Here is a 23,297-nt window from a genome sequence, read left to right as displayed (position 1 = left end):
CTTACAACGGATGTCGACAAAGTCTTCGCTCCTGGACATAATGTACACATTACATGCATGTTCTTGCCTTGATGAATTTGAAGTAGTGCTTATATCTCCACCTTGAAAATGCCAACTTTTCGGATTGCTCCTGACCTCTGCTGTTTCGTCGAATCTCTATTTTAGCTGTTGCGTGTGTGTCAGATAATGTCCGTAAACGGGCTCTGGTATCACGATTCACGCGCTAGTGGTGTGCTTCCTAAACAACGGTCCGTGTGGAACAATCTGATCCCTGCGCGTATAGTGCGCGTCATAGGAATTTAACTAGGCTTCGAGGCAGGGTTTTTGCCTCGAGTCATTTTTGTAATCGAGTTGTTCGAGTAACTCGATGAATTGTTTCAGCCCTAGATCATTCACTTTAAACAGAAACATGTTTGAACAAACATATTTTTCAGCTGATAGAGTGATCCGTTGGGTCCTTACCCAAATATATATCCCTGCCAAAAGTGCAAGCCACCATGTGCCCTTTACCGATACCTTTATCCATCTATTCACAGATGCAGGTGGCCCACACAAAACCTTAGCCTAATCCTAATCCACTTGTGGCTTGTTTTCATTCTGCGGCCACAAGGTTGCCAAACGCACAAAGCTACCAGCACAGAGAGAGCTGCGTAAAGCAAAGTGCTGTGGGTAACGGCGCAAGTCTATTGCCTATTGTGGCCACGGTTCCTCTTCAGACGACTAACAAAAAGGATATGTCACTCGTGTTAATACAAAAAATAAAATCGAGGGTTAGTCAAAAGGTTAGGTCCGGGATGATGTCAAGCAAACAAACCCTTGGAGGATCATACTCTCCAAATTCCTGAAGCTGACAAACACAAATGGTAAAATGGGATCTCTGTAAAGGATCTGAAAAAAGCAAGGCATAGCGGCCCAGGTAAGTTTAAACACCTTCTTTGACATCTAGTCTTAGTGATTTAGGAAGTTATTGTAGTTTACTTGGTAATAGAGTTCACAATGAACTGAATTATGGTACATGATGCCTGGAAATTCCAAGGAATCTTATAATGTTCTCCTGTATGTATGTTCTCAGTTGCATATCAGCTACATCATAATGCAATGTAATTGTTTTTATTTAGTAAAAAAAAATACTTTAATGGCACACATAAAAAAACGTTAATGCCACATATATGAGGTGTCGTAATAAAGCAGTTGAATACTCCCCTCTATTGCATTACAATTAAAAACTTAAGAGTAACTGATGTAAAAAAAAAACCCTCTAAACTAATTCACTTTGCCTAAAATAAACTCTGAATTTAACAAATGACCTGAAATAATGACCTGAAATAAACCCTTCATGCACTCAAAGTTGACCCTAAAACAGGGAGCCCCCCTCCCCTTTCTGAGAGTCTGCTGGGTAAACAAAGGTGGTTTCATGTTTTTATGCACAAAGAAATAAAAAAAAATGTAATTGTGGGAATGGCAGCTGTGTGGAGTAGGGGAGTGGACCTTTTAGTCTGTGCTTGAAATTGGGCCTTCTTAGTTCAATGAAATGATATTGCCTAAAATGTGAATGGTAATCCTGTGACTCTTTGTTGCTTTCTTTGGCAGTGCAAAAGGCAATGGGATGTGGCAACACAAAACCAAACCAGCTACAACTGAAAAAAAGCGAGCGAGGTAACATTGCATTGCATTCCATTTTTAGAAACCTACAAAATGACATTCAAAACTTTGTATCATTGTCATACAGTCCATAACGAATGGATTTATTTATTAGAATAATATAACATTTTAACCATTTTTGCCTGAACAATTTTGATCATTCTCTTGTTAACACTGAGCCATGTGTGTTTTGTTTACAGGTCACCTTTCAGTTCCAGGTAAGCTTTCATTACCCATAAAATATCACTTTAATACATAAGACATTATTAAAAGCCACACCAAATGTGTTCATGCATCATGTAGCATAAGTATTTCACTTGTGCTAAACTGTTTCTTTACTTTGCGCCTTCTGTTATGAAGCTGCAACAGGTGAGTGTTCTCTCAGTTTGAGGGTAGTCCAAATTCAGATTCAGGATTAGTGTACAGTAGAGCTGTGAGATATGTGTAGACCCCAGTTCATAGATCTTGAAAGGCTGCAATTGTATTAGGAGGATATATAAATCCATTAGAGAATATAGAAATCCATTCATACATGAGTCATCAAAAAAATCAGTCATCTAAAAAAACATAGAGATATACTGTATTCCCATATATGCATATGTGCACGCACGCACCCCAATTGTGCAAACCCCCACACTGACACAGTTTCTCTCCTCCCTCTCGCAACTCTACAGCCATGAGGTCGGCTCTGCTGATCCAGCGCTGGTACCGTCAGTATGTGGCCCGGCTGGAGATGAGGCGGCGCTGCACCTGGAACATCTTCCAGTCCATCGAATACGCAGGAGAGCAGGACCAGATAAAGGTTTATACATGAGTAGATGAATAAATTACATGACTACACTGCCCTACAAAGCCAAAGTGCAGTATCTACGAAAATTCCAAACTGAGAAAAAACAGCATTGTTGTTTGTCTTTCACACTGTACAATGAAAATCCCTATATCTTCAGGAAATGTTTCAGTAGATTAATGAAATTTTGATAGATTGATCAGAGGATATGGCACTACATGATACTAAATGAAGATGGGTTCAGAACTGCGATACCATTTGTGTATTCACATTATCAAATAACATATTTAACTTGGTCCTTTTTTTGTCAAATAATAACAGTACTATTGTAAGTAGATAGAATAAACAAGTTTGCAAAATGCTCAATTGCTATTTGTAATAAATACAGATATACTTCAGAAGGACTTCTAAATTACAGTACTTTTAAATGGCTGTTTTTCTCCTTGCAGCTGTATAATTTTTTTGCCTACCTCATGGACCACTTCACCCCTGCCAGCAGTGAGAGTAAGTCCATAATTAAACAAGGCACTGAGGTTAAAATGAATCAAGCACTATACCAGACTTCATAAAATCTGCACACTGCTCCTCTCTCCTACACTAGGAAACCTCATCTCCCACATCTTCAGGGACAACGACTTGCTGCGAGACATTGAGTGGGAACGCTACTTCAATTATAAGAACATTGAAATTCCAGACGATTACTGCGGACCACACCTGACGTTCCCTCTGACTACTTGCATTGTCACGGAGCTGGTGGAAGCATTTCGGAACAAACAAGTGAGTCTGCACCAAACCAGCAGCCTTAAGGTTTATGGAAATGAAATTACATGTTAAATGTAAGGTAATACCATGTCATATGTAATGTAATAGCATTGTCTTTTCATATTTCACAATCACAGAATATTCCATAAATTGCTGGCCTCGAGCCTTTTCCTCTGGCGTGTATCTTTCTCCCAGTAGCAGCTTCACTCACGTTATGTCCTCCAACTTCTTGGGGAAACATGGAAACTGCTGCGACTCCTGCCAAACATAAACCATGTGTCTACCTGTCATAGCAAGGAAATAACCATCTGCGGTGAGCATTGTGTCCATGTGGGAACATTACTTCTGCGTAATATAAAGAGGAACTATACATTTATATTTAAGAGGCACTCAATTATATTGAAGGTTCCTTTTCCACCATGACAGGAGATCTGCATGGACATCTGGAGGATCTGCTTTTGATATTCTATAAGGTGATCTCTCATAAACTACAGAAGACACAGCATTTGGGCAATGGGGTAAAGGCTCACTGACTAGGGATGCACATGCACATGTACTGGTTTTCTGATTATATACGACATACACATCTTTTTTATTTCCTTTAAGGGTCCGTCCTGTACTATAATTTACCATTTACTCTTATTATGACGGCTTTTTTGCTGAAGATACAGTCACATTTCCTTGAATTCTGCCCTAAATGTAGCCAATACTTTCACTCATGATAAATAAGATAATCATTTCAACTTGGTGTAGATGTAACATAAGACTTTTTCAGATACATAAGACATTTTCAGATACAAATGTAGGGTCTCATCCTATTTGAACAGATCTGTATGATGCTTTCTCTGAAACCTTAATACTTTCTGCCAATTGTAGTCCTTCCCGTTATCTGCCTATATCAATGTCACACCAATAACATTGTGCATCCTTATCACTTACATTTCTTTCTTGCCTATTTCAGAATGGCCTGCCCTCCATGGAGACATCTTATGTCTTCAATGGAGACTACGTGGACCGAGGGAAGAATTCAATTGAGATTCTCTTGATTCTATTTGCTTTCCTGCTATTGTATCCAAATGATGTCTATTTGAACCGAGGGAACCATGAGGATCACATGGTTAATCTCAGGTAACTATGTTCACAAGATGCAATAGAGTATGAACATCAGAGGTATTCATATTTCATCTCACTACTTGGATAGGCTGATCTTTTAAGTACCTGCTTTATCAAACAGGCATGTCTCACGTACACTATGCTGGGATTGTCAGTGGGGATTTGGTTGATAGATTAACAAATACATGAACTAACTTGGTATCCATATCTTGTTCAGTCTGACTTAAAGTGATGAGGTAAAACTTCTGTTCTATCCAGGTATGGCTTCACCAAAGAAGTTCTGGGGAAATACAGGGTAAGTGTCTCCTCTGCTCTAACCCACACCACTCATTCCAAAACAAACAGTATCAGCAGGTCTACAGCTGTCAACTAATCTGCCCCGCCACCTTAGCGTGTATATACACAACCTCTTATATCACGGCTATTTAGAGTGGGGATGTGGGTCACTCCCCCTGTTGGCTAAAGGGATTAGCTGGCCTTTCGCCTAGTTCTATGGGTCAGGATACCTTAAATAGTGTCCGTGCTGACCAGGCATGGCCTGAGCCGCTCATGGAAAGGCTGACTTGCGAGAGAGAAGATTGAGTCGGAGTTTAATGTTGCTGAAGGGGCAGAAGGTATTCCTTCTACCACTACGCTTATGAAAAGATTAATCTTTGCTGTGGCTAAATTTAGTGCAACATACACATAGGTGTGCCACACTACTCCTCTTAAGACTTCATTACACCTTGTTGACCGACGGCCATGATCCCTTTAGTTCCACTTATTTTCCATTACTCTTTTCAGCAAAGCAGTAAGACAGCACTGCCCTACAAAGCCAAAGAGCAGTATCTGCAAAAATGCCAAACTGAGAAAAAGGTGTTTTTCTTACACCAAGTATAAGCATCAAATTATATTCAACAACAAGGGGTATACTTAGATAGATCAAAGTGAGGTGAATATTAAACATTTAGTTTTTTGACATTTAGGCAAAATTTGGTAGTTTATAAGCTTTACTGTGCTTTGCATTACTGCTTATACTTACATGGCCATACAATAACATGTTGCAGTAAGTGTAGCAAGTGATCATAATCACTCAGTTTTTATATTAATTGAGGAGGTACTTACTACATTTTTAGTAAAGATATGCTGCTTGATGCCTTAAAGGGACACCAGGCAACGTTTTCGTGTTAATTAATCATCTTCGTAAGTCGGTATATGGTTAAATGACTCATTATGGGGCGAATGAAGGCTCTCTCGCCCGCCCCTACTGCCTGTAGGAAGAATATCCCACTTGCAAGTTTGGTGTATCCTACCCGCCGACTGAAGAAGTATCAGTTTACAGCACAGAGGCAGGCTAACAAAACGCTAGAGATTGTTGCAAACGTGTGTATAATGGCAGAGCCGGCGAAGAAGCAGCGAAAACCCTTGACAGAAGACGCAAAAAAAAAAGGAAAAGAGCTTCAGACGAGCGAGGGGGAGTTTTGTAGAGAAAAAGCATTAGGCTTGCCTGGTGTCCCTTTAACAATGGCAACTCTGTCATTTATAAACATTTATGTAAAAATGGAACAAAATCAATCAGGTATTCTTGTAGACTTTCATGTCAAGCAATATTGCATTGCTGCACACCAAAACCTAACCTTTGACACCTTTGCACACTGCTGCTTATATTTGTCAAAGTATATGTTAATTACTTTTTGTAAAATCTGACTGACTATTTTGAATATGATACTTTCACTGGCATTTAATATTGTGAGACTGTATCATGATAGACATCTAATGTGTGTGTGATTGTGAATGGTAGTGTGCCTTTTTAGAAGAAAGTCCAGGGCCTTTTTTTAGTCCCAGTCTGTCCCTGTGCGCGCACACACACACACACACACACACCCTATTAGATTAAGGGCAAGTGAAACAAAGGCAGAATGCAGTAATAGCCATTGAAATCAAGGCAGTAAGGGCAGATACTGCACTCTGCTATGGTTTCCCTCTACTTTTCTATACAAACTGCAAACTAAAAAAGTAAATTTAGCTAAGAAATTTATTAGGTAGCCAATATGAAATTTTAACAGATTGAAGAGCAGATCATGTACTTCTTATTCGTGCAAAACATTTTTTTTAAAAAGTGCATATACTGCTCTTAGCCTTTGTAGGGCAGCGCAGTAGTAGTAGCAGTTGAAGCTCATAAGGAACACATAAGGTGTTTTGCTTCAATTGGCTGTTGAGCCAAAATTTCACCAACCTCTTCTCAGAATTGATGACTGCATCAAAGGTTAGCCTATTCCAGACTGAAGTGGAGATGATTTTTGCTCTCCACAGCTCCATGGCAAGAAGATTCTAAAACTGCTCCAGAAGATCTTCAGCTGGCTGCCACTGGCCACTGTGATTGACCAGAAAGTGCTGATTGTGCATGGGGGGATCTCAGACACCACTGACCTCAGTATCATTGCCAAAATGGATAGACACAGAGTAAGACAAGAAGTCTCCTCACACAATCTTCTTACTGCTTGATACTATTAATACCTTCATCGTGACACACTGGATCCCCATTATAAGCACTTGTTTACAGCCATAACATTCATACCATGTAAACAAAGTGATATAACAGATTATTTAATACTTTTCATGAATATATATATATGTACATTTCAGTTCTTTCGTTCTATATTAACTTGTAATTACAAATTAAAAGTATTTTTTCATTGGAATTAGCCACCTCATACATCTTTATGAAACTCTTGTATGTTGTAGGCTACTTGTTATGTAGTCTTGTTTATATGTGCTATATGTTTGTGGGGCCAAAGATACATTGCTACAGCAGTGTAGCCTATAATAAAGACTTCTATTCTATTATCAGTCATCCTATCCTCTCTTTCTCTAAGTATGTGTCATCGCTGAAGCCCCCTAAACACCGGCGATTTCTAGCCAAATCCAAGGTGTGTGATGACGACTCTGATGTGGAGGACGCAGGAGCAGTGGGCAGCGTGGAGCGCCGCCGGGTGTTCTCCCTGACCCACAGCAGCCCGTCGGCGAGCCTCCACCGGTCCATGCAGCAGCGGCGCTCCCTCCAGTCCTCCAGCGGCGTAGAGGAGGAGCTAAAGGAGCAGCGCCGGCAGGCCGGTCTCAGCGTTGAGCACCAGTCGGTCTGCTCCGAGACCGAGCTCACACAGGCTGTGGAGGCCGACGCAGAGGAGTGGAAACAGGTGAGTGAGAGCAGTGTTGTAGAAGCATGTACCAGGTAGGCTACATGATGTACAGTGCATATGGAAAGTATTCACAGCGCTTCACCTTTTCCACATTTTGTTATGTTTCAGACTCATTCTAATATGGCTTCAATTATTTATTTGTTCTCATCAAACTACACACAATACTCCAACACCCCACAAAAAAGCAAGTGTTTGGAGTGTTTTGTAAATGTATAAAAAAAAAAAAGACTGAAATATCCCATTTACATAAGGATTCACACTTTTTGTTATGACACTTGCCATTGAGCTCTGGTGCATCCTACTTCTATCAATGGTCCTTGAGATGCTTCTACAACTTGATTGGAGTCCACCTGTGCCTAAGTGAATTCACTGGACATTATTAGGAGAGGCACACTTCTCTATAGATAAGGCCTCACAGTTGATGGTGTATGTCAGAGTGAAAACCAAGCCACAAGGTTGAGAGAATTGTCCATAGACCTGCGAGACAGGGTTGTGTGAAGACACAGATCTGGGGAAGGGTACAAGAAAATTTCTGCAGCACTGGAAGTGCCCAAGAGCATGATAGCCTCCAGCATTCTCAAATGGAAAAGTTTGGAACAACCTGTTTAGATCTGGCCGCTCAGCCTAACTGAGTAATCCGGGACAAAGGGCCTTGGTTAGACAGCTAACCAAGGACCCAGTGGTCACTATGAATGAGATATAGAGTTCCTTTGAGAAGATGAGAGAAGTGTAAAGAAGGATAAAACAAAGTCTGAACTATTTGGCCACAATTCCCAATGGAAGAAACCAGGCACTGAGCTGCACTGATGTCCTTCTTTACTCTTCTCTCATCTTTTCAAAGGAACTCTAGATCTCATTCATAGTGACCATTGGGTCCTTGGTTACCTGTCTGATCAAGGCCCTTCATCAGACAGGTAACCAAGATGATGCTAGAATATGAATTAAATGTTTTAAATGTTTTAAAAGGAGCTATAGGCATGCTGCAGGGCACATCTAGGCGTTTATTTCCTTCCATTCAACAAAGTGGTAGGTATTCGTAAAACATTGGCAAAACACAACTGTAAGACCTCGGGCCTCAATACGTGTCCTTAACTGCTTAAAGTAAATAAACGTTACAAATACGAACTTTCTTTACGGGAGCTGTAACCTTTCTGGATTCTGCTATCAAGCATTAGACAAACACTAGGCCTACATACAGTCTCACAATAGCTCCTTTTCAAATTAGTCCCCATAAAGGTCCCCATCAAGTCCCCATAAAGGCAGAAGGCCTCTTTATTCTTAAAAAATAATTAATTAAATGAATATTAAATAACAAACAAGAATATAGCCGAACATGTAAACAGATCATGTTATAAGGGGTTATTTGCAGTGAGCTACCCCTGTCTTTCCTACAGACTAGAGGTAAAACATAGGCCTGACAGTGTTGCTTTGTTTAGGCTATAAGATAAGGTTTATAAGATTTATTGTTTTTCTACCCTCAGTAAATGTCATGTTGTGTCACAGGTGTGACCTTTACATTATTCAACGATTGCTCAGGAGCTAGGCTTACTCCATTGATTTAATATGTGATGAGATCAAACTCCCAATAGACTTGCTTAAAATGAGTTGAGTATAACAACCTGTGTAGGTTTTTATAGGCTGTATTATGCTTTCAATGTGTCATATATTTTAAGTGAATTTATCAAGTTTCCGCAAAATTTACCAGAAGTCATCATTTAGGGGTTATTTTTCAAAATGTTCATCATGGGGGAGCATGCCCCTGAACCCCCCTGGCATTTGGGAAGCCCAAATCCCTAGGGATCAATAAAGTATCTATCTATCAAAAGTATTTTATGTCATGGGGCCCAAATTCTCCAGCAGCGAATAATTAGCATTTTTGTAAACTGTGACCACCTATTTTTGAAGGGCAAAGTATGTGAGACAGCAAGGGTGTGTGTGTGCATGTACTGCGTATGGTAGTGAGCCTATTTGAAAGAAAGTCCAGGGCCTTTTTTTAGTCCCAATCTGTCCCTGAGTATAGAAGTATACTATATATTATGCTATAGTCCTCAAGACACAGTCATCCACATCTCATACTCTACCTGTGTGTTCAGCTAGTAGACTTGCTGTGGAGTGACCCCATGACGCTGGACGGCTGCGTTCCCAACGAGGTGCGGGGCGGTGGCTGCTACTGGGGCCCGGACGTGACTGAGGACGTGCTGAACAGACACCACCTACACCTGCTCATCCGCTCCCACGAGTGCAAACAGGAGGGCTATGAGTTCTGCCACAGCCGCCGAGTGAGTACTGTAGGGACTCAATCAGTCCTTCCACTGAGGATACATCTGGGTCAGCACTACAGCACTCATAGTGGCCATGACGCAGGGTCCTGCTGCAGTCCTGATGCTGTGGCTCTACTAATATCGGACTGATCCCCATGTTACCTTGCTGCACACATCTTTCCAAACTGTAAAGCAGAGAGCTACTTTTTCAGTGGCTTATCAACGCAGACAACACACAACTCCACAATTACATGTCCATACTTCAACCAATACAACTGTATTTTGTGTCTCAGAAATATACCGTTTCTTTAAAACATTGTCATATTACAGTGAGACAACAATTTACTACAATAAAGCATATGTTATGTCCGGTGTCTTCCAAGGTCCTGACCATATTCTCTGCCTCCAACTACTATGAAGAAGGGAGTAATCGAGGAGCCTACATTAGACTGGGCCCGGACCTGATTCCCCATGTAATCCAGTACCAGGCCACTCGTACCACAAGGGACCTAACACTTAGGCAAAGGTAGACTCAAGAACAGTTCAGTACCAGTACATGGGAATAACAAAATTGACTGCTATTTATGCTCTTGGCATAAAGCATATGGTGTGAATGTGTGAGCACTGGAGAAAAAAAAAGTACAAGGCGCACTGAGTGATACTTTGCATTGTAAATGTCCTTAACTAGACTGGTTAAGCATAATACATTATATACCTCTAACACCATTTTCTTTGAAAAGTCACAAGACCAAAATACTTGGGAACTGGCTGGTGGAATAAAATAACTTGTTGGTATTGTGCTCTGTGTGCAGCGTGGGAAGGACAGAGCGTTCTGCGCTACGTGCGCTGAGGGAGCAATTCTTTGCTCACAAGTCTGATCTCATGAGCGTCTTCCAGCAATACGACCCAGACAACACAGGTACTACAGCAGCCGCTCACCACCCTCCACAAAAACGGAATTTTAGAAAATATTTTAGAAGTAAAATAACAAGGTGGACAGATAACAGAGACGTTTTCACCCTGACTGTGTGGTGTTTTGACCTAGTGTTGTCAGATTGGTTCAGGGCACACGACTCCACCTGGTGGTAGAATGTAATTTTTGTCTGTGGCTGAACTTCTTTGCCCAGGTCTGATCTCGCTGAAAGACTGGGCTGTTGCCATGGAGACGGTGTTGCATCTGGCACTGCCATGGCGCGTGCTGCGCTCTCAGTTGGTGAACAGCACTCAGGACGGCATGCTGGACTACCACAGCTGGTTCAGAGAACTTGACATCACCGAGCCCAACAAAGAGGTGAGCACACACACTTCCTCACATGGGCTGACCTAAACACTCCAATACAATTTCCAGTTCCAATATCCACATAGACAGGCAACACTGTTGCTACACCTTGTCTAAAGTGGGTAAATGTCACAAATAATGGGAAAAGTAACTTTATTAAGCTCATTCTTGATCTTTCCTTTAAATCGTAACTGACCAGATGCCTTGCAGCAAATTTGCCTAAGTTAGTACTAATGGACATCCGGTTATCTTCCTTCAACAGTTGGCACACACAAACGTGCTGGAGACTCTCTACAAACACCACTCCAATTTGGAGACCATCTTCCGTATCATTGACACAGACAACTCAGGTGAGTCATTATTAGACAGGTAAACTGCTCTAATTCAACCAAAGCAGCTTTACTATACGCTCTCAGTTGCGTCAGGAAGATTAAACAGCCAGTAATCTAAATCAATGAATGAAATTTAATCAGAATCGCCCGCGTTCTCTGCAGGTCTGATCTCCTTCGAGGAGTTCCGTCAAACATGGAAGCTGCTGAGCTCTCACCTGAAGATGGAGATCAGTGACGAGGCCATCGTTGACCTCGCCCACAGCATCGACTTCAACCACGACGGCAGCATCGACATTAACGAGTTCATGGAGGCCTTCCGGCTTGTGGACAGCACCCATCATGACATGGGCAACAGCATGATCAAAGCCCCATCCTGACCTCATCTATAGTTAGTGGCCAATCAGAGGAAGCCGTCCGGGAAGTTGACCAGTCAGGAGTCCTTGAACACTGACAATACTAAAAAAGACATGCAACCTCTAGGACGGCAGTTGACATATCTGTTGTTGTCAGCAAGTGCTCGTAAGGAATATGGAACACTGCAATCTGTGACAAATCATTAAAAATGACTAAGCTAGGTCAGAGAAATGGTAAATCATATTCAGCTTGACTTTTTTGCTATATTTTTTTCTACAACACATCTGAGCTTGTTTAAGAAATTAGGCGTGCCAATACGGACTGGCTGAAATAAATGATCACCATCAACCATTAACATGCATCATCTGATGTTTAGAGACAACACAATTTCACATGAAAATAAATCAAAAAGAGTCTTGAATATTACAACCTCTACATCTTTATTTAACCAATACAAGCTCATTTTCCTGCCAATTATCGTACATAAAACACAGATTTAAATGCAATAAAACATGTATTTACAGAATAATCATGGCAAAACTATGCGGTTTCTTCTCGTTTCGTATTGCCTATCATTGCCTTTGCATGTGACCTTTAAAAAAAACCTCTACTTCTCACAGCTAAAGTTTAGGCCCCTGCGTATATCAAAATAGACTAGGAGTTGTATTCTCAGTCAGAGATGGTTGGAATGCAGTAAACGGTAAACCCATTTAATAAATAAAAGCAGGTTCTCACATCGATCCTGACCAAATATGTCTGAATCAACCAACCCCGATACCATTCCCACCAAGACATTCTTAACAAGGCACTTAACCTGCATGGATATTTTTCACATTATCAAAAGTTTATTGTTAAGGATGGAGAAGTCTGAAGGTTGAGTTTCCAGGGCATATGTATGTGTGCGTACGAGACTGTCAGCTCAGTTTGCCCCCTCGTATGTGAACGCTGTCGTGGAGACCATGCTCGATGAGTTTGATGTCTTCCATATCATCTTTAATGACGCCAATCAGGTGGCTTAGACCCTCCTGTTGCTGTTTCAGATGCTGTTGAAAACACAACCGGTTTTAGGGCTTAGTCCAAATATACAGATTTGTTCATTATTCCCCCCTGACCAACACACTGCTACGGCCAATTTATACTTCAGGCAGCAAGTGTTGCTCTACAAATCAAATTGTTGCCGCCAGATTTGGCGGAGCTGTAGGCTTTCATAGTCCAGCGCCAGCACCACGTTGTACTGAACTTGGACATTAAAGAAATGCGACTTTCTGCGCAATTGCTGCCTGCACCTTTAACGTTACATGTCACCGCAAAATGAAAGTCTAGTGCTTATGTGGCACTGGGAGACTGGCCAGTAAAGGGACTTTTAGATCAGTTGAGGAGACGGTCATGCCGAAGTGCCAATGCCCACTGTACGCCTTTTCCTCCCTTTCCCCATCAGATGTACCTGTTTGATCTCCCTAAGCAGATCGGCATCCACGCTGTACCTCTCCTCTGAGCGGACCGCACCAAAGTGGTTCTGCATGCGGATCTGGGACATCAGTTCATTCAGCCTGCCCTGGAGAGGCAAACACAAATGCACAAAATGAACCCACTCACCAACAGTCTACCTCATATCGGCTGATCAGTTGATGTAATATCTTTTTCATGTCAAATACCCTTAGAAAACACTGGAAGAGAGCACTGGAAGAGAGTTCAGTCGTGTATTGGGTAAAATATAAAAATGTAAATCAGGTTTATAGGCCAAGTATACTTGCATATACAAGGAATTTGGTCTCTGCACTTATCCCATCCGTAAATTAGTGAAACACACAGAGCACTCAGTGAACACAGTGAGGCTGCCCCCACATAGTGCTTTGGGTCATGGAATGAGTTTGGTTGGGGGGGTCAGGGGAAAGTGAGCAGTTCTGAATGGCTCACCTTAAACTGAGTAGGGGCATTGAGTTCAGACTGGATGGTGTCCAGCTGCACTCTGAGGTGCTCCTCGTCCACTTGGATGGCGTAGCCGCTCTTTCTCTGGATTTCTTGTTTTATCAGCACCTGTCCAGAACGCGCGCACACACACACACACACACAAATAAACCTAAATCTCTGAGAACACCCTCAAGGGATTTGTTAAACTGCATCCAACAATCCCTGAGGTTCAAGTGAGTTACTATCAAACCATTAAGCCTTTATTCACTAGAATTCATTTAAAAAATCCAGAAATTGCAGAGCCAAGCATGCCAGCAGGGGGGTTGCTTTAGCTCTATGAAATGGAAAAATCCACATTTGCACATAATGCCCAGAAAAACCAAAAGGAAAGAAACCAAAAGGTCAAAAGTTTAAGCAATTTTACCATTTAAGACACAAAATATCAGGGTTCACATATCAAATTTGACTCAGACACAGATGGGGTTTTCAGGGTTCTCACTAAGTCACAAGTCAAATCTCCTGGCTTTCCATGAACTGTAACAAACGGTCTACCTTTGTTCTGAGTAGACAATAACTAGCCATTTTTTAAAATTCCATGTTATTCCATGACCCGTGGGAACCTTGAGTTTTGCGTATCAGGATAAGTAGCTGGTGGAGCATTGGCAAATCTTACCTGCAACACCCTGTGGGACAAATCCATCAGCTTCCTCTTATACTGAGCGATTTTGGCCACTGTGGTTGCTTGGTTCTTCTGCAGCTCGCTGATGTCATTAGCAATTATCTGGTAAATAACCCAATTAAAGTTCATTAAATACCACTCAGAAGTTCACAACTGATGCAGTTTCTAAGCAGCTTAGTCAAGGTGGATTAGTCCAAAACAAGAGCAAGCTGAGCAAGTACAGGTGTGGACTGCACTCACATCAACTCTGGTCTGGTGCTGTTTGGTCATCTGGTCTTGGATTTTCAGCCGACGGAGCAGCTCCTTGAAACCCACCATCGGCACAGGGATCAGCCTGCAAAAGACCCAGGGCATCCTTGTTATTCAGTTTTGCCAACAAAATTAAAACAGGGCATCCTTGTTATTCAGTTCTACAGACAGAATTAACACAGGGCATCCTTGTTATTCAGTTCTACAGACAGAATTAACACAGGGCATTCTTGTTATTCAGTTCTACAGACAGAATTAACACAGGGCATTCTTGTTATTCAGTACTTCTGACAGAATTAACACAGAGCATTGCTGTTACATTTCTAAACATACAGACTCACAAAACTGTGACTGTAGGGCTTATCCTACAATCCATATGCATACCAAAGCAAGAAAGACAACCAGGGCAAAAAGGGCATTTGATCTCAACCTACTTGTCAGGGTCAGGATTATCCACTTTGGCTTGTTCCCATATGATAGGATCCACACCTACAACACAAATGGCATGTTTTACATATTTAATTTTATAAGTATATGTGGACAGTACAAGCACATCAAACAGAGCATGGCTGCAGTGGCGTGACTCACCTGCAGGTGGGTTCTGGAGCAGCTGCTTGAGCTGGGCTGGGGAGAGGGCAGTGCGCGTGAGGGACATTAGCACGCCCAGCTGCTGAAACTGGACCTTGACGTTGACCTGCTCTGCGAAGCTGAAGAGTGTGCTGGCTGGAACCCGCTTGGACGTGCCGTTAGGCGAGCGCTCCACTAAGTAGATGATTACCTCCGTCCTGCAAGGGACACACAAGAGCAGAGAGGAATATTTTACCTTACGTCTCAGACCTGAAAGTCATCTGATATTGTACTCATTCTAATACACAGCAATACCTGGGAACAGACAAACTCTTAGTCATGAGCTGTATACCCTCTGATTTTAATATTTACAGATATCTAGGCGATATTTGTAACATTTATTTTGTATTTGGTCCGTTATGAAATCATGTATTGAACAATTTAAACACATTGTGAAACTTAAAACCCAAAGTTGGAGACATGCATGTAGAAATGTTCTGTAAATTCAAAACCGAATTACTCTGGAATGACTAATTGTACAGGGGAATGCTTTACACCTTTGTGTTTGGTAAGGTCTGTTGTTTATTCTGATATATGGTTGTCATGTGTTCAGTGAAGAATTCGTGGAATATTCCACCGAGATGAATGGGTAGGGAGATGGGCGCAGAACTGTATGTAGAATAGTATGATTAAATTAAAGTTACTTTTCTCGTGAACCGTTTACCACAGCAACTAGCAGCTAAAATGGTTTAAAAGCTGACAAAAAGTAGGGCTCACTGGTCATCAGGCAGGGTTTTGACAGCCTCCACATTGACAGAGAGGTTCTGGTGTCCTCCCAGCACCTTGTGAAGGGACTCGACCAGCTGCTGCTGCTGGGCCCTAACGTCGGCCTCCTTCCTGTTCAACACCAGGACCAGCAGCCCATCCTCATCCTTACTCCCTGGAGTACAACTGTAGCCCACTGCCTGAGGATGGACACACACACACATGCTATTTTAAATATATGCCCAATGCTGAGTGTGTGGAAGGGAAAGAAAATATACATGGAATACTTTGTGCAGCAAGCTCAAACACACCGGTGACAAAAATAACTTATAAGCATCATTATTCTGTATGCAGTGGTTTGTTAAGAAAAAAAACTCTTTCTTTAGAGACACAGAAATGTAACAATAATGCCAGAAAAAATATACATATTTCCAGGCTGTAACACCAATGCAAGCCTGAAATTTTCCAGACACGGCATACCACTTCTCAGGGTCGCCGAGTCCTTCATGTCTGCCAGATAAAACGAATCCAAATTCCACTCCGGTGAGCCTACCTTGAACCTGCAGAAGGGGTTCTCCTGGGTGAAGTCCACCGGGGGGATGTTGTTGTTGAAGAAGCCCTTGCCCGTGCCCCAGAACGCCTGCAGCTGGTTCCACTTGGCCAGGATGGCATCGCGTTCGTCACCCAGCAGGGTAGGCGCTGACAGGGCACTAGCTGTGTTTATGAGCTGGTTGGACTGTGCTGGAGCCTGGGCTTGCTGCCCAAAAAGACCTCCTGTCACACACACACACAAATGAAGGTCCAGCTTGATGTTTATGCATCAGATCGCCAACAGAAATGTTTTCTTTCCACTCTTGAGTGCCAAGATCAATTTCATCTGCAATGGTTTTCATCAATCACATCATCTGTGATCTAGATTATATTAGATGCTAAATCACATTATGTATGCTGGGACAACATGCTAGCAAAAAACTTGCTTTCCCTGTCAACAACAAAACATTAATAAACCGTGCACAGCACTGTGCTAATGTTTGAGAGCTCACCTTGCTGCTGCTGTTGCGTTGGCAGGTTGAAGCCTCCAAAGCCCAACCCGGCCCCGGTCAAGCCTGTGCCAAAGCCGGCCGGCGCAGCGGCCCCGGCGCCCAGACCAGAGAAGCCAAAGCCCTTATTCTGAGGATTCCCAAACAAGCCACCTATGACAGCAGACACAGCGGTTACACTGGGAGCACCATTAAGGCGCCACAATAGAAGGTAAAGGGTCAATACAGAGGTGAAGACCACTACAACAGAGAGAGAGCTGAGGCAGAAGGGAGGTTGTGGGAAGTTGTTACTACAGTTTAGTTCAGAGCATTTTATTAGGAGAGGCCCAACACACACGCGCACACACACACACACACGCACACGCACACACACACCCCACCTCCAGTGTTTGAGGGTGTGGCAAAACTAAATGTCGACCCGGGGGCAGCAGAAGTGGTGGTGGTCCCGAACCCTCCAAATGCGCCTGTGCAACAGACATTCAGAAGTGATGCAGGGCAAAGAAACCGGTGTGGGAGGGGGGAGGTATGTGCGAAAGATGTTTGAGGTTTGTGAAAATGACAAATCATAAACAACCACACATACACACAAAAAACCTGTTTGTGCTATGAAAAGGTGTGTTCACAGTGCATTCCCAATGCACAAGTCAGACAGGTATGTAGAGGGCCGTGCATTGAAATAATGCCATGAAAATAAAGATTTAACAATCTTTAGTGACCTCTACTGGTTTTACATGGTAATGAGATGCTTCAAACAACGATGCAAAGAACTGAACAGAGGCAACCAAGACATTTATCAATACATTCTGAAATACAAGACTTTGTAATACTGAAAGACTTCGAAATGCTGTAATACTACTTTCAAAAGATGAGAATGAGTGACAAAAAAAAAAAATCTACCAGAATATATGAATGACCGGTTGCGTGCAGAAGACACGGATGATTGACAGTCACGGAATGATTGACGGGTGGACTATAAGAAAAATCTACCTGCACTAGCAATGCTATTGCCGAAATTGAAAACGGTGGTTGTGGTGGTGGGAGCCCCAAAACCCCCCACGTTAAAGTTGACAGCAGCTGGGTTGGCATTAATGCCAAACCCTCCTAAACTAAAACCCCCAGCCGTGGTGCTGACCGCACCCAGCCCCCCAAATCCTGCCAACGGGCCAGCAAGAGCAAGATGGGAAGACAGAGAGAGAAAGAGAGAAAGCAAGGTTAGTACAGAGCAGTGTTAGGAAAATGATGACAAAATATATTCATAGACGACCATTTTTTGATGATTAGAGACAAGATGATGAGGAGACGGCACTGACGTCATTAAAAGAGAACTATGGCTATCAACATATATATTTGTTGGCCAAAAAAGAGGAGACAGAATATTATAGCCCTTCTGTTTTTTTTTATTTATTTAAACCCAAACGTACCACTTATTGGATGGCATACACAAATGTTTTGTTTCCTTGCTGCACGCATCGTACCAGGACAAAGCAGAGTGATGAGCAACTTAACACTAACCTTTCAACTAACCTGTTATTAATATTATAATAGACTCACATTGACTGACATTCATTTCCAAAATCATGGCTGACATTCATATCCAAAAAGCTGATTATTTATAAGAAGCTAATATTTAGGCCAGTTTTTGGCATTTGAATCAAAATCAAATTTACTTAGTACATTCACCCATCAGAGATTCCAAATATTACACAGGGTTTAAAGTAGACTTCACAATGCACACAGCATGCGCTGGGCTCGCTGCTAGGTTGCTCTTGGTTGAGGTAAAGTCTCAAAGATTTTTGTTGTGCTTGTTGCCGGATGCAAAATAGTTATTATTTACAGCATGCCGCGTCAAAGTTCAACATGGTTCAACTTCGACCATGGCACGCGCCAGAGCTGCACTTTGCTCGGAGCAGCGGCAGAACAGTTCTTGACACCAGCAAGCCATTGAAAATAATGGGTTTATAGCACAGCGCTGCCATTTGCGTGTGCAATGTGAACCCTGCTTAAGGCCAGGAACATTTCGGTGCCTGAATTGATCAAAACTGCCATTATACAGTATATAATTATCCACTTTTAAATGTTAAAAGGCCTGGCCCACACCTACATTCTGGGACAGTGCCTGAGAACATTAAGCCCTTAAAGTTTCACTCTAGCAATAAAAACAATATATAGACAATAACGAGGCTGAGGACAAAAGTGTATTGTTATATCAAAAGGGAAGCAATGGACATAAAATAGCTGGTAAGAATATAAACCTCAAGCAGTACGTCAATGCTCACCCCCAAAAGACAAATGCAGGTCAACTCCTTGATGTAATGTTATGTTGTTTTTTCATGCTGCATTAAGGCAACTAGTAAGCTGGAGGTGTTACATTACATAGCGTTAGGCTGTGTTTTAACGTTAGGCTGTGTTTCAACTCATTATTATGAAAGAGCTGAAAATGGACAGCAAAAGTAACACAGGATTGAATACAGACATAATGTTAGAATGCCGAGTATTTCAACATTAGATGGCTGTCTGATATTTTTACAAAGGAAAACGTTTTAACAGCATCTACCAGATTTAATACCATGTACTCTGCAAATACATAACCAAGCCACATAAATTAACAACAAAACCAAAATGTAACATTGTAAAATGTGAAATGTAACCAAAATGAAACGTTGTCAGAATAACTTCATATGCGGCGACATCTCAATTCATATATGCTGCATATGTTGCATAGGCAATAGCTACCTTGTAATTATGTTAACATTAACTGTAAAGGAGAATTACTCCCTGTAGGGCAGACACATTGGAGAGGTACCCATGCTCACCTGTGGTCGTGTTGCCAAAATTAAACCCAGTGGATTGGGTAGTAGTTGTGGTAGGAGCACCGAACCCTGTACCAAAACCTGCAATTTTGAAAGTTATAAAATCATGATCCCTACTCAGTGTAATATACAAAGAAAGTTGCTAGGCTTTTAGTTTCACCATGGCACCCCCCCCCCCCCCCCCCCCCCCCCCCCCCCCCTTCACTGAAATGAAGACAGAAAGCTCTAATGTGGATACTTTCCAGGATGAATGTGCAAGCTAAATGCCAACCATTAAGAGGAATGGAAATGCTGACCCTTCGCTCCTGTCAGACAAATATGGATGCTAAGTACGATGAGTACAATGACATGACAAATACAGTGCTTTGGCTGAGAAGAGTGTGTTTATGAATGAACAAGATTACAGGGGTTTGACAGCAATAGCCTAAATAATGTCTAGACTATTTACTAAACGGTGTCTCAGACTATCCAAAGAACATAAAACACAAGTGTATCAAATTATACATATACAAAATAATCATAATCTAATGTTAAATTATTTTAATACACTTAACCAATGGATTACTCCAATGATATGTAAAGGGGATGTTGTCTAAAAGATTCAATAGTGAGGTGTCTTTCAACACCAGGGTCTAACATCATTGTGCCTGAGAAAGTGGGTGTTAGAGCAGACCCTCTGGCAGGTTAAAGGGGTGGTTCAGGATTTTGGACATAGGACCTCATTTCCAAGTAAGCAAGTGTGATATTTATCAGTGGAGACCGTTTTCAACACGTTTCATCCAGTCGTTCTAATTGTAGAGTTCGCAGGTGCTAGGCTAGCGCAAGTCAACGGTATGTGCTAGCCTGCCACTAAAAACAGTCTTACCTACTCCAAAGGACACTCGAGGCAAATTCCAGACAATCGATGTAAATGTCTGTGTTGATAGAATAGTGTAAGAAATACAACTACCCTCGCATCGCGTTGCAATAGTTATACTTTGTTCCCTGAAGTTGGTAGTAGTCATTTTGCATCTCAGCGGCGGACTGATATTACCAAGGCTACTACTAGGAGTGCGCTTTACTGTTTACTTTTTGGCGCAGTACTACTAACTGGAGCAAGTATAATTCCGCCGCTGCTAAGACACTAGTCCCTCAAAATGTAATGCGATAGTTGAAATGCAAGGATAGAATAATGTTAGAAATAAAACTATCAATACAGACATTTACATCGATAGTCTGGCGTTATAATTTATTTGCCTTGGGTGTACTTTGGAGTGGGTAAGACTGTTTTTAGTGGCAGGCTAGCACATACCGTTGACTTGCGCTAGCCTAGCACCTGCGAACTCTGCAATTAGAAGGACTGGATGAAACGTGTTGAAAACGGTCTCCACTGATAAATATCACACTTGCTTACTTGGAAATGAGGTCCTATGTCCAAAATCCTGAACCACCCCTTTAAATATCCCACTCACCTACAACATGAGGAAACCAATCCTACCTGCTATCCAACCTTAGGCTTAGCAAAACGTTTTTGAGACTTAGCGTCTTAACTAAGGATTTGTACATGAAGGTGCGTGTAGTAAATTCACTACGCGTGCCCCTCTTCACCCTACATACAAGCCTGAATCCGAGAAGCCCCCGGAGTACTTGTGAGCTGATTCAAAAGTGTCCCAATGAATTACTGGGGCTACTGTAACTTCTTGATTGGTTCACGGTTCCAATGTTTACTTATACTGTATTCTAGTTGACTCCGTTCATATGCAATGATTTTTATGTCGAAAAGCCGTCTGAATACAGATGGCGGAGGGGCTGATGGTGTTTACTCGAATTTTGAAATGAAGATAGGAGACATGAACTTACTACCGAATCCGGAAGAAGCTGTAGCTGTTGTGGGAGCACCAAAACCAAATGCGGTGGGCGCTGATGTTTTGGCAGCGAATGAACCAAATGAAAATCCTGAAGTGCCTTGAGTGATAACAAAATATAACATGAAAACATGCCAAAAAAAAAATCATGCAATGCAAATGGGTAGCAGCTACATGGATGAAGGAAGCTACCAATGGATATGTAAGCGTTATGTTAGCTCCGCAAATCAAATTGTCTGTAATAGTTCAAACCTAACTATGACAATCAAATAAGTTCACCAGCTAGACGGAATCATGCACACCAGGAATGTAAACGTCTTCTTATATAAAATACAGGCCACGTCATTTCATTTCTTGACATTCGTGACAACGTTATTTCATTTCTTGTCAACGTGACTTCCAGTAACGTTAACGTTTAGTTATTTCACGCAACCAAAATGTCACGCTATTTCAGTTCGAAATGTCAGGCACATGTGTAGTGCTAAAGGTTTCGAAATGTCAGGCACATGTGTAAAGGTATCTAAATGATGGCAGAATCTCAACAAACATATGAATTAGGCTACCTACATTAAGTTACCTATACATCCAAAGGCTCAATAAAAACATATGAATTAGCATCAGTTTCTACCAGCTATCGTTAGCTAATCAGTTTCTACCAGCTATCGTTAGCTAGATAACGTTAGCTCTTATCTTATAGCCGTTCGGTAGTCTCTCAGATGACAAATTTGATAGATATATCCCCCTTACAATTTTCACATAATATATAATTTCTTTAATTATTTATTTGCCAACTTCACCCTGACCTTTGAAGTACAGAACCACTTACTGGCAGGATTTGTTGCGGCACCGCCGCCAAAATTGAACGCCATGTTTTCCGCTGACTGTCCTCCTGAGTCTCGATGTTACAGTCCGTCCGGAAACAAGTCAAAATGTGCATTGTTCCTTCCTATTCTACAGTCTTTCCCGATATTTTGTTACTAATAACAAAGTTTGATCAGCAATCCTAGAGTTTATTCACACAAATGTAATATCAGATTTTGCATTTTGTTTTAAGAATGTTTTCTTTTATGTTTGTTTTTGGGATATGATGGTAAAACTTCTAAAAAAACTTCTAAAACTTCTACCTGTAGTTCCTGTAGGCTACAGTGCATGTGTTTGTTTATGTATATATCTTGTATTTGTGTGTGGCCTACAACAAATATGTTATTGTATAATGAAAACAGCACTTTCACAGCTTCTGCCTGAATAGTTTCCACTATTTGTGGGATAACAAAAAACAACAGATAGTATATCAGGTGATCCATGACATGAATAGGCCTAATTTAAAACATGCACATCAATTTGAAAAAAGCACGGCTTCAATTGCTCCAATATTTGGGCAGTCTGAAAAAGGGGTATAACCTATTGGCAATGCAGTGAGAAGAGTTGAGCCTGGAGTCAAACCCCAGAAAGTAAAAGCATCTTGCATCTGTTGCTGTAAACAATGAACATTTTAATGATAGCCTTTGATGATGATCATACAATACAGGGCAAAACAGATTAATAATTGGCTTACAGGGCAAAACAAATTAATAATTGGCTTACAGTATGGCTGTTCAATTTCTAAATCAAATCATTCTCTGTATCATCAAAACTCAGTGCTCTTTCAGAAATTCCTCTTCCTCCGAGTATTATACCAAACTTCGTGTCATTACTATAATTTAGGCGTTTTCAAATGTCTGATG

At 41.6% G+C, this 23,297-nt stretch overlaps 2 protein-coding genes and 1 long non-coding RNA gene across 8 annotated transcripts; 1 reads left to right on the top strand and 2 right to left on the bottom strand.

The window, feature by feature from the left end:
- The first annotated feature begins 1,463 nt into the window (after nucleotides 1-1,463).
- On the top strand, nucleotides 1,464-11,946 carry LOC121680609 (serine/threonine-protein phosphatase with EF-hands 2-like). Its single transcript, XM_042060052.1, has 17 exons — nucleotides 1,464-1,656; nucleotides 1,842-1,859; nucleotides 2,316-2,443; nucleotides 2,878-2,932; nucleotides 3,030-3,205; nucleotides 3,389-3,503; nucleotides 3,617-3,663; nucleotides 4,152-4,318; nucleotides 4,562-4,598; nucleotides 6,596-6,745; nucleotides 7,159-7,479; nucleotides 9,576-9,761; nucleotides 10,127-10,269; nucleotides 10,556-10,662; nucleotides 10,871-11,034; nucleotides 11,285-11,372; nucleotides 11,517-11,946. The coding sequence occupies exons 1-17, from the start codon at nucleotides 1,602-1,604 to the stop codon at nucleotides 11,729-11,731; spliced, it is 2,172 nt and encodes a 723-aa protein (XP_041915986.1). The 5' UTR covers nucleotides 1,464-1,601; the 3' UTR covers nucleotides 11,732-11,946.
- Nucleotides 1,716-6,685, bottom strand: LOC121680618. 2 transcript variants are annotated; one of them, XR_006021755.1, is made up of 4 exons: nucleotides 6,519-6,685; nucleotides 3,402-3,448; nucleotides 2,256-2,400; nucleotides 1,716-2,114 (listed from the first exon to the last, which is right to left on the bottom strand). It is a non-coding gene; the product is annotated as an uncharacterized LOC121680618 (long non-coding RNA). The 2 variants fall into 2 exon arrangements; XR_006021754.1 differs by lacking the exon at nucleotides 3,402-3,448.
- Nucleotides 11,947-12,129: 183 nt separating the features above from the next.
- On the bottom strand, nucleotides 12,130-22,516 carry nup54 (nucleoporin 54). 5 transcript variants are annotated; one of them, XM_042060055.1, is made up of 15 exons: nucleotides 22,400-22,516; nucleotides 21,569-21,673; nucleotides 19,733-19,810; nucleotides 17,907-18,071; nucleotides 17,300-17,383; nucleotides 16,923-17,072; nucleotides 16,433-16,653; nucleotides 15,892-16,079; nucleotides 15,136-15,332; nucleotides 14,982-15,036; nucleotides 14,539-14,632; nucleotides 14,293-14,400; nucleotides 13,626-13,745; nucleotides 13,153-13,263; nucleotides 12,130-12,751 (listed from the first exon to the last, which is right to left on the bottom strand). In XM_042060055.1, the coding sequence occupies exons 1-15, from the start codon at nucleotides 22,440-22,442 to the stop codon at nucleotides 12,623-12,625; spliced, it is 1,848 nt and encodes a 615-aa protein (XP_041915989.1). In that variant the 5' UTR covers nucleotides 22,443-22,516; the 3' UTR covers nucleotides 12,130-12,622. The 5 variants fall into 5 exon arrangements, with proteins under 5 accessions (XP_041915989.1, XP_041915991.1, XP_041915990.1 ...); XM_042060057.1 differs by lacking the exon at nucleotides 17,907-18,071; XM_042060056.1 differs by lacking the exon at nucleotides 21,569-21,673 and having other exon boundaries at nucleotides 22,400-22,489.
- Between the last annotated feature and the right edge of the window lie 781 nt (nucleotides 22,517-23,297).

Source organism: Alosa sapidissima, chromosome 13 (genome assembly GCF_018492685.1).
Source record: "Alosa sapidissima isolate fAloSap1 chromosome 13, fAloSap1.pri, whole genome shotgun sequence".
Taxonomy (NCBI): Eukaryota; Metazoa; Chordata; class Actinopteri; order Clupeiformes; family Clupeidae; genus Alosa; species Alosa sapidissima.
The sequence above is the reverse complement of the archived record's forward strand: the minus strand, read 5'-3'. Positions and strand labels throughout refer to the sequence as shown.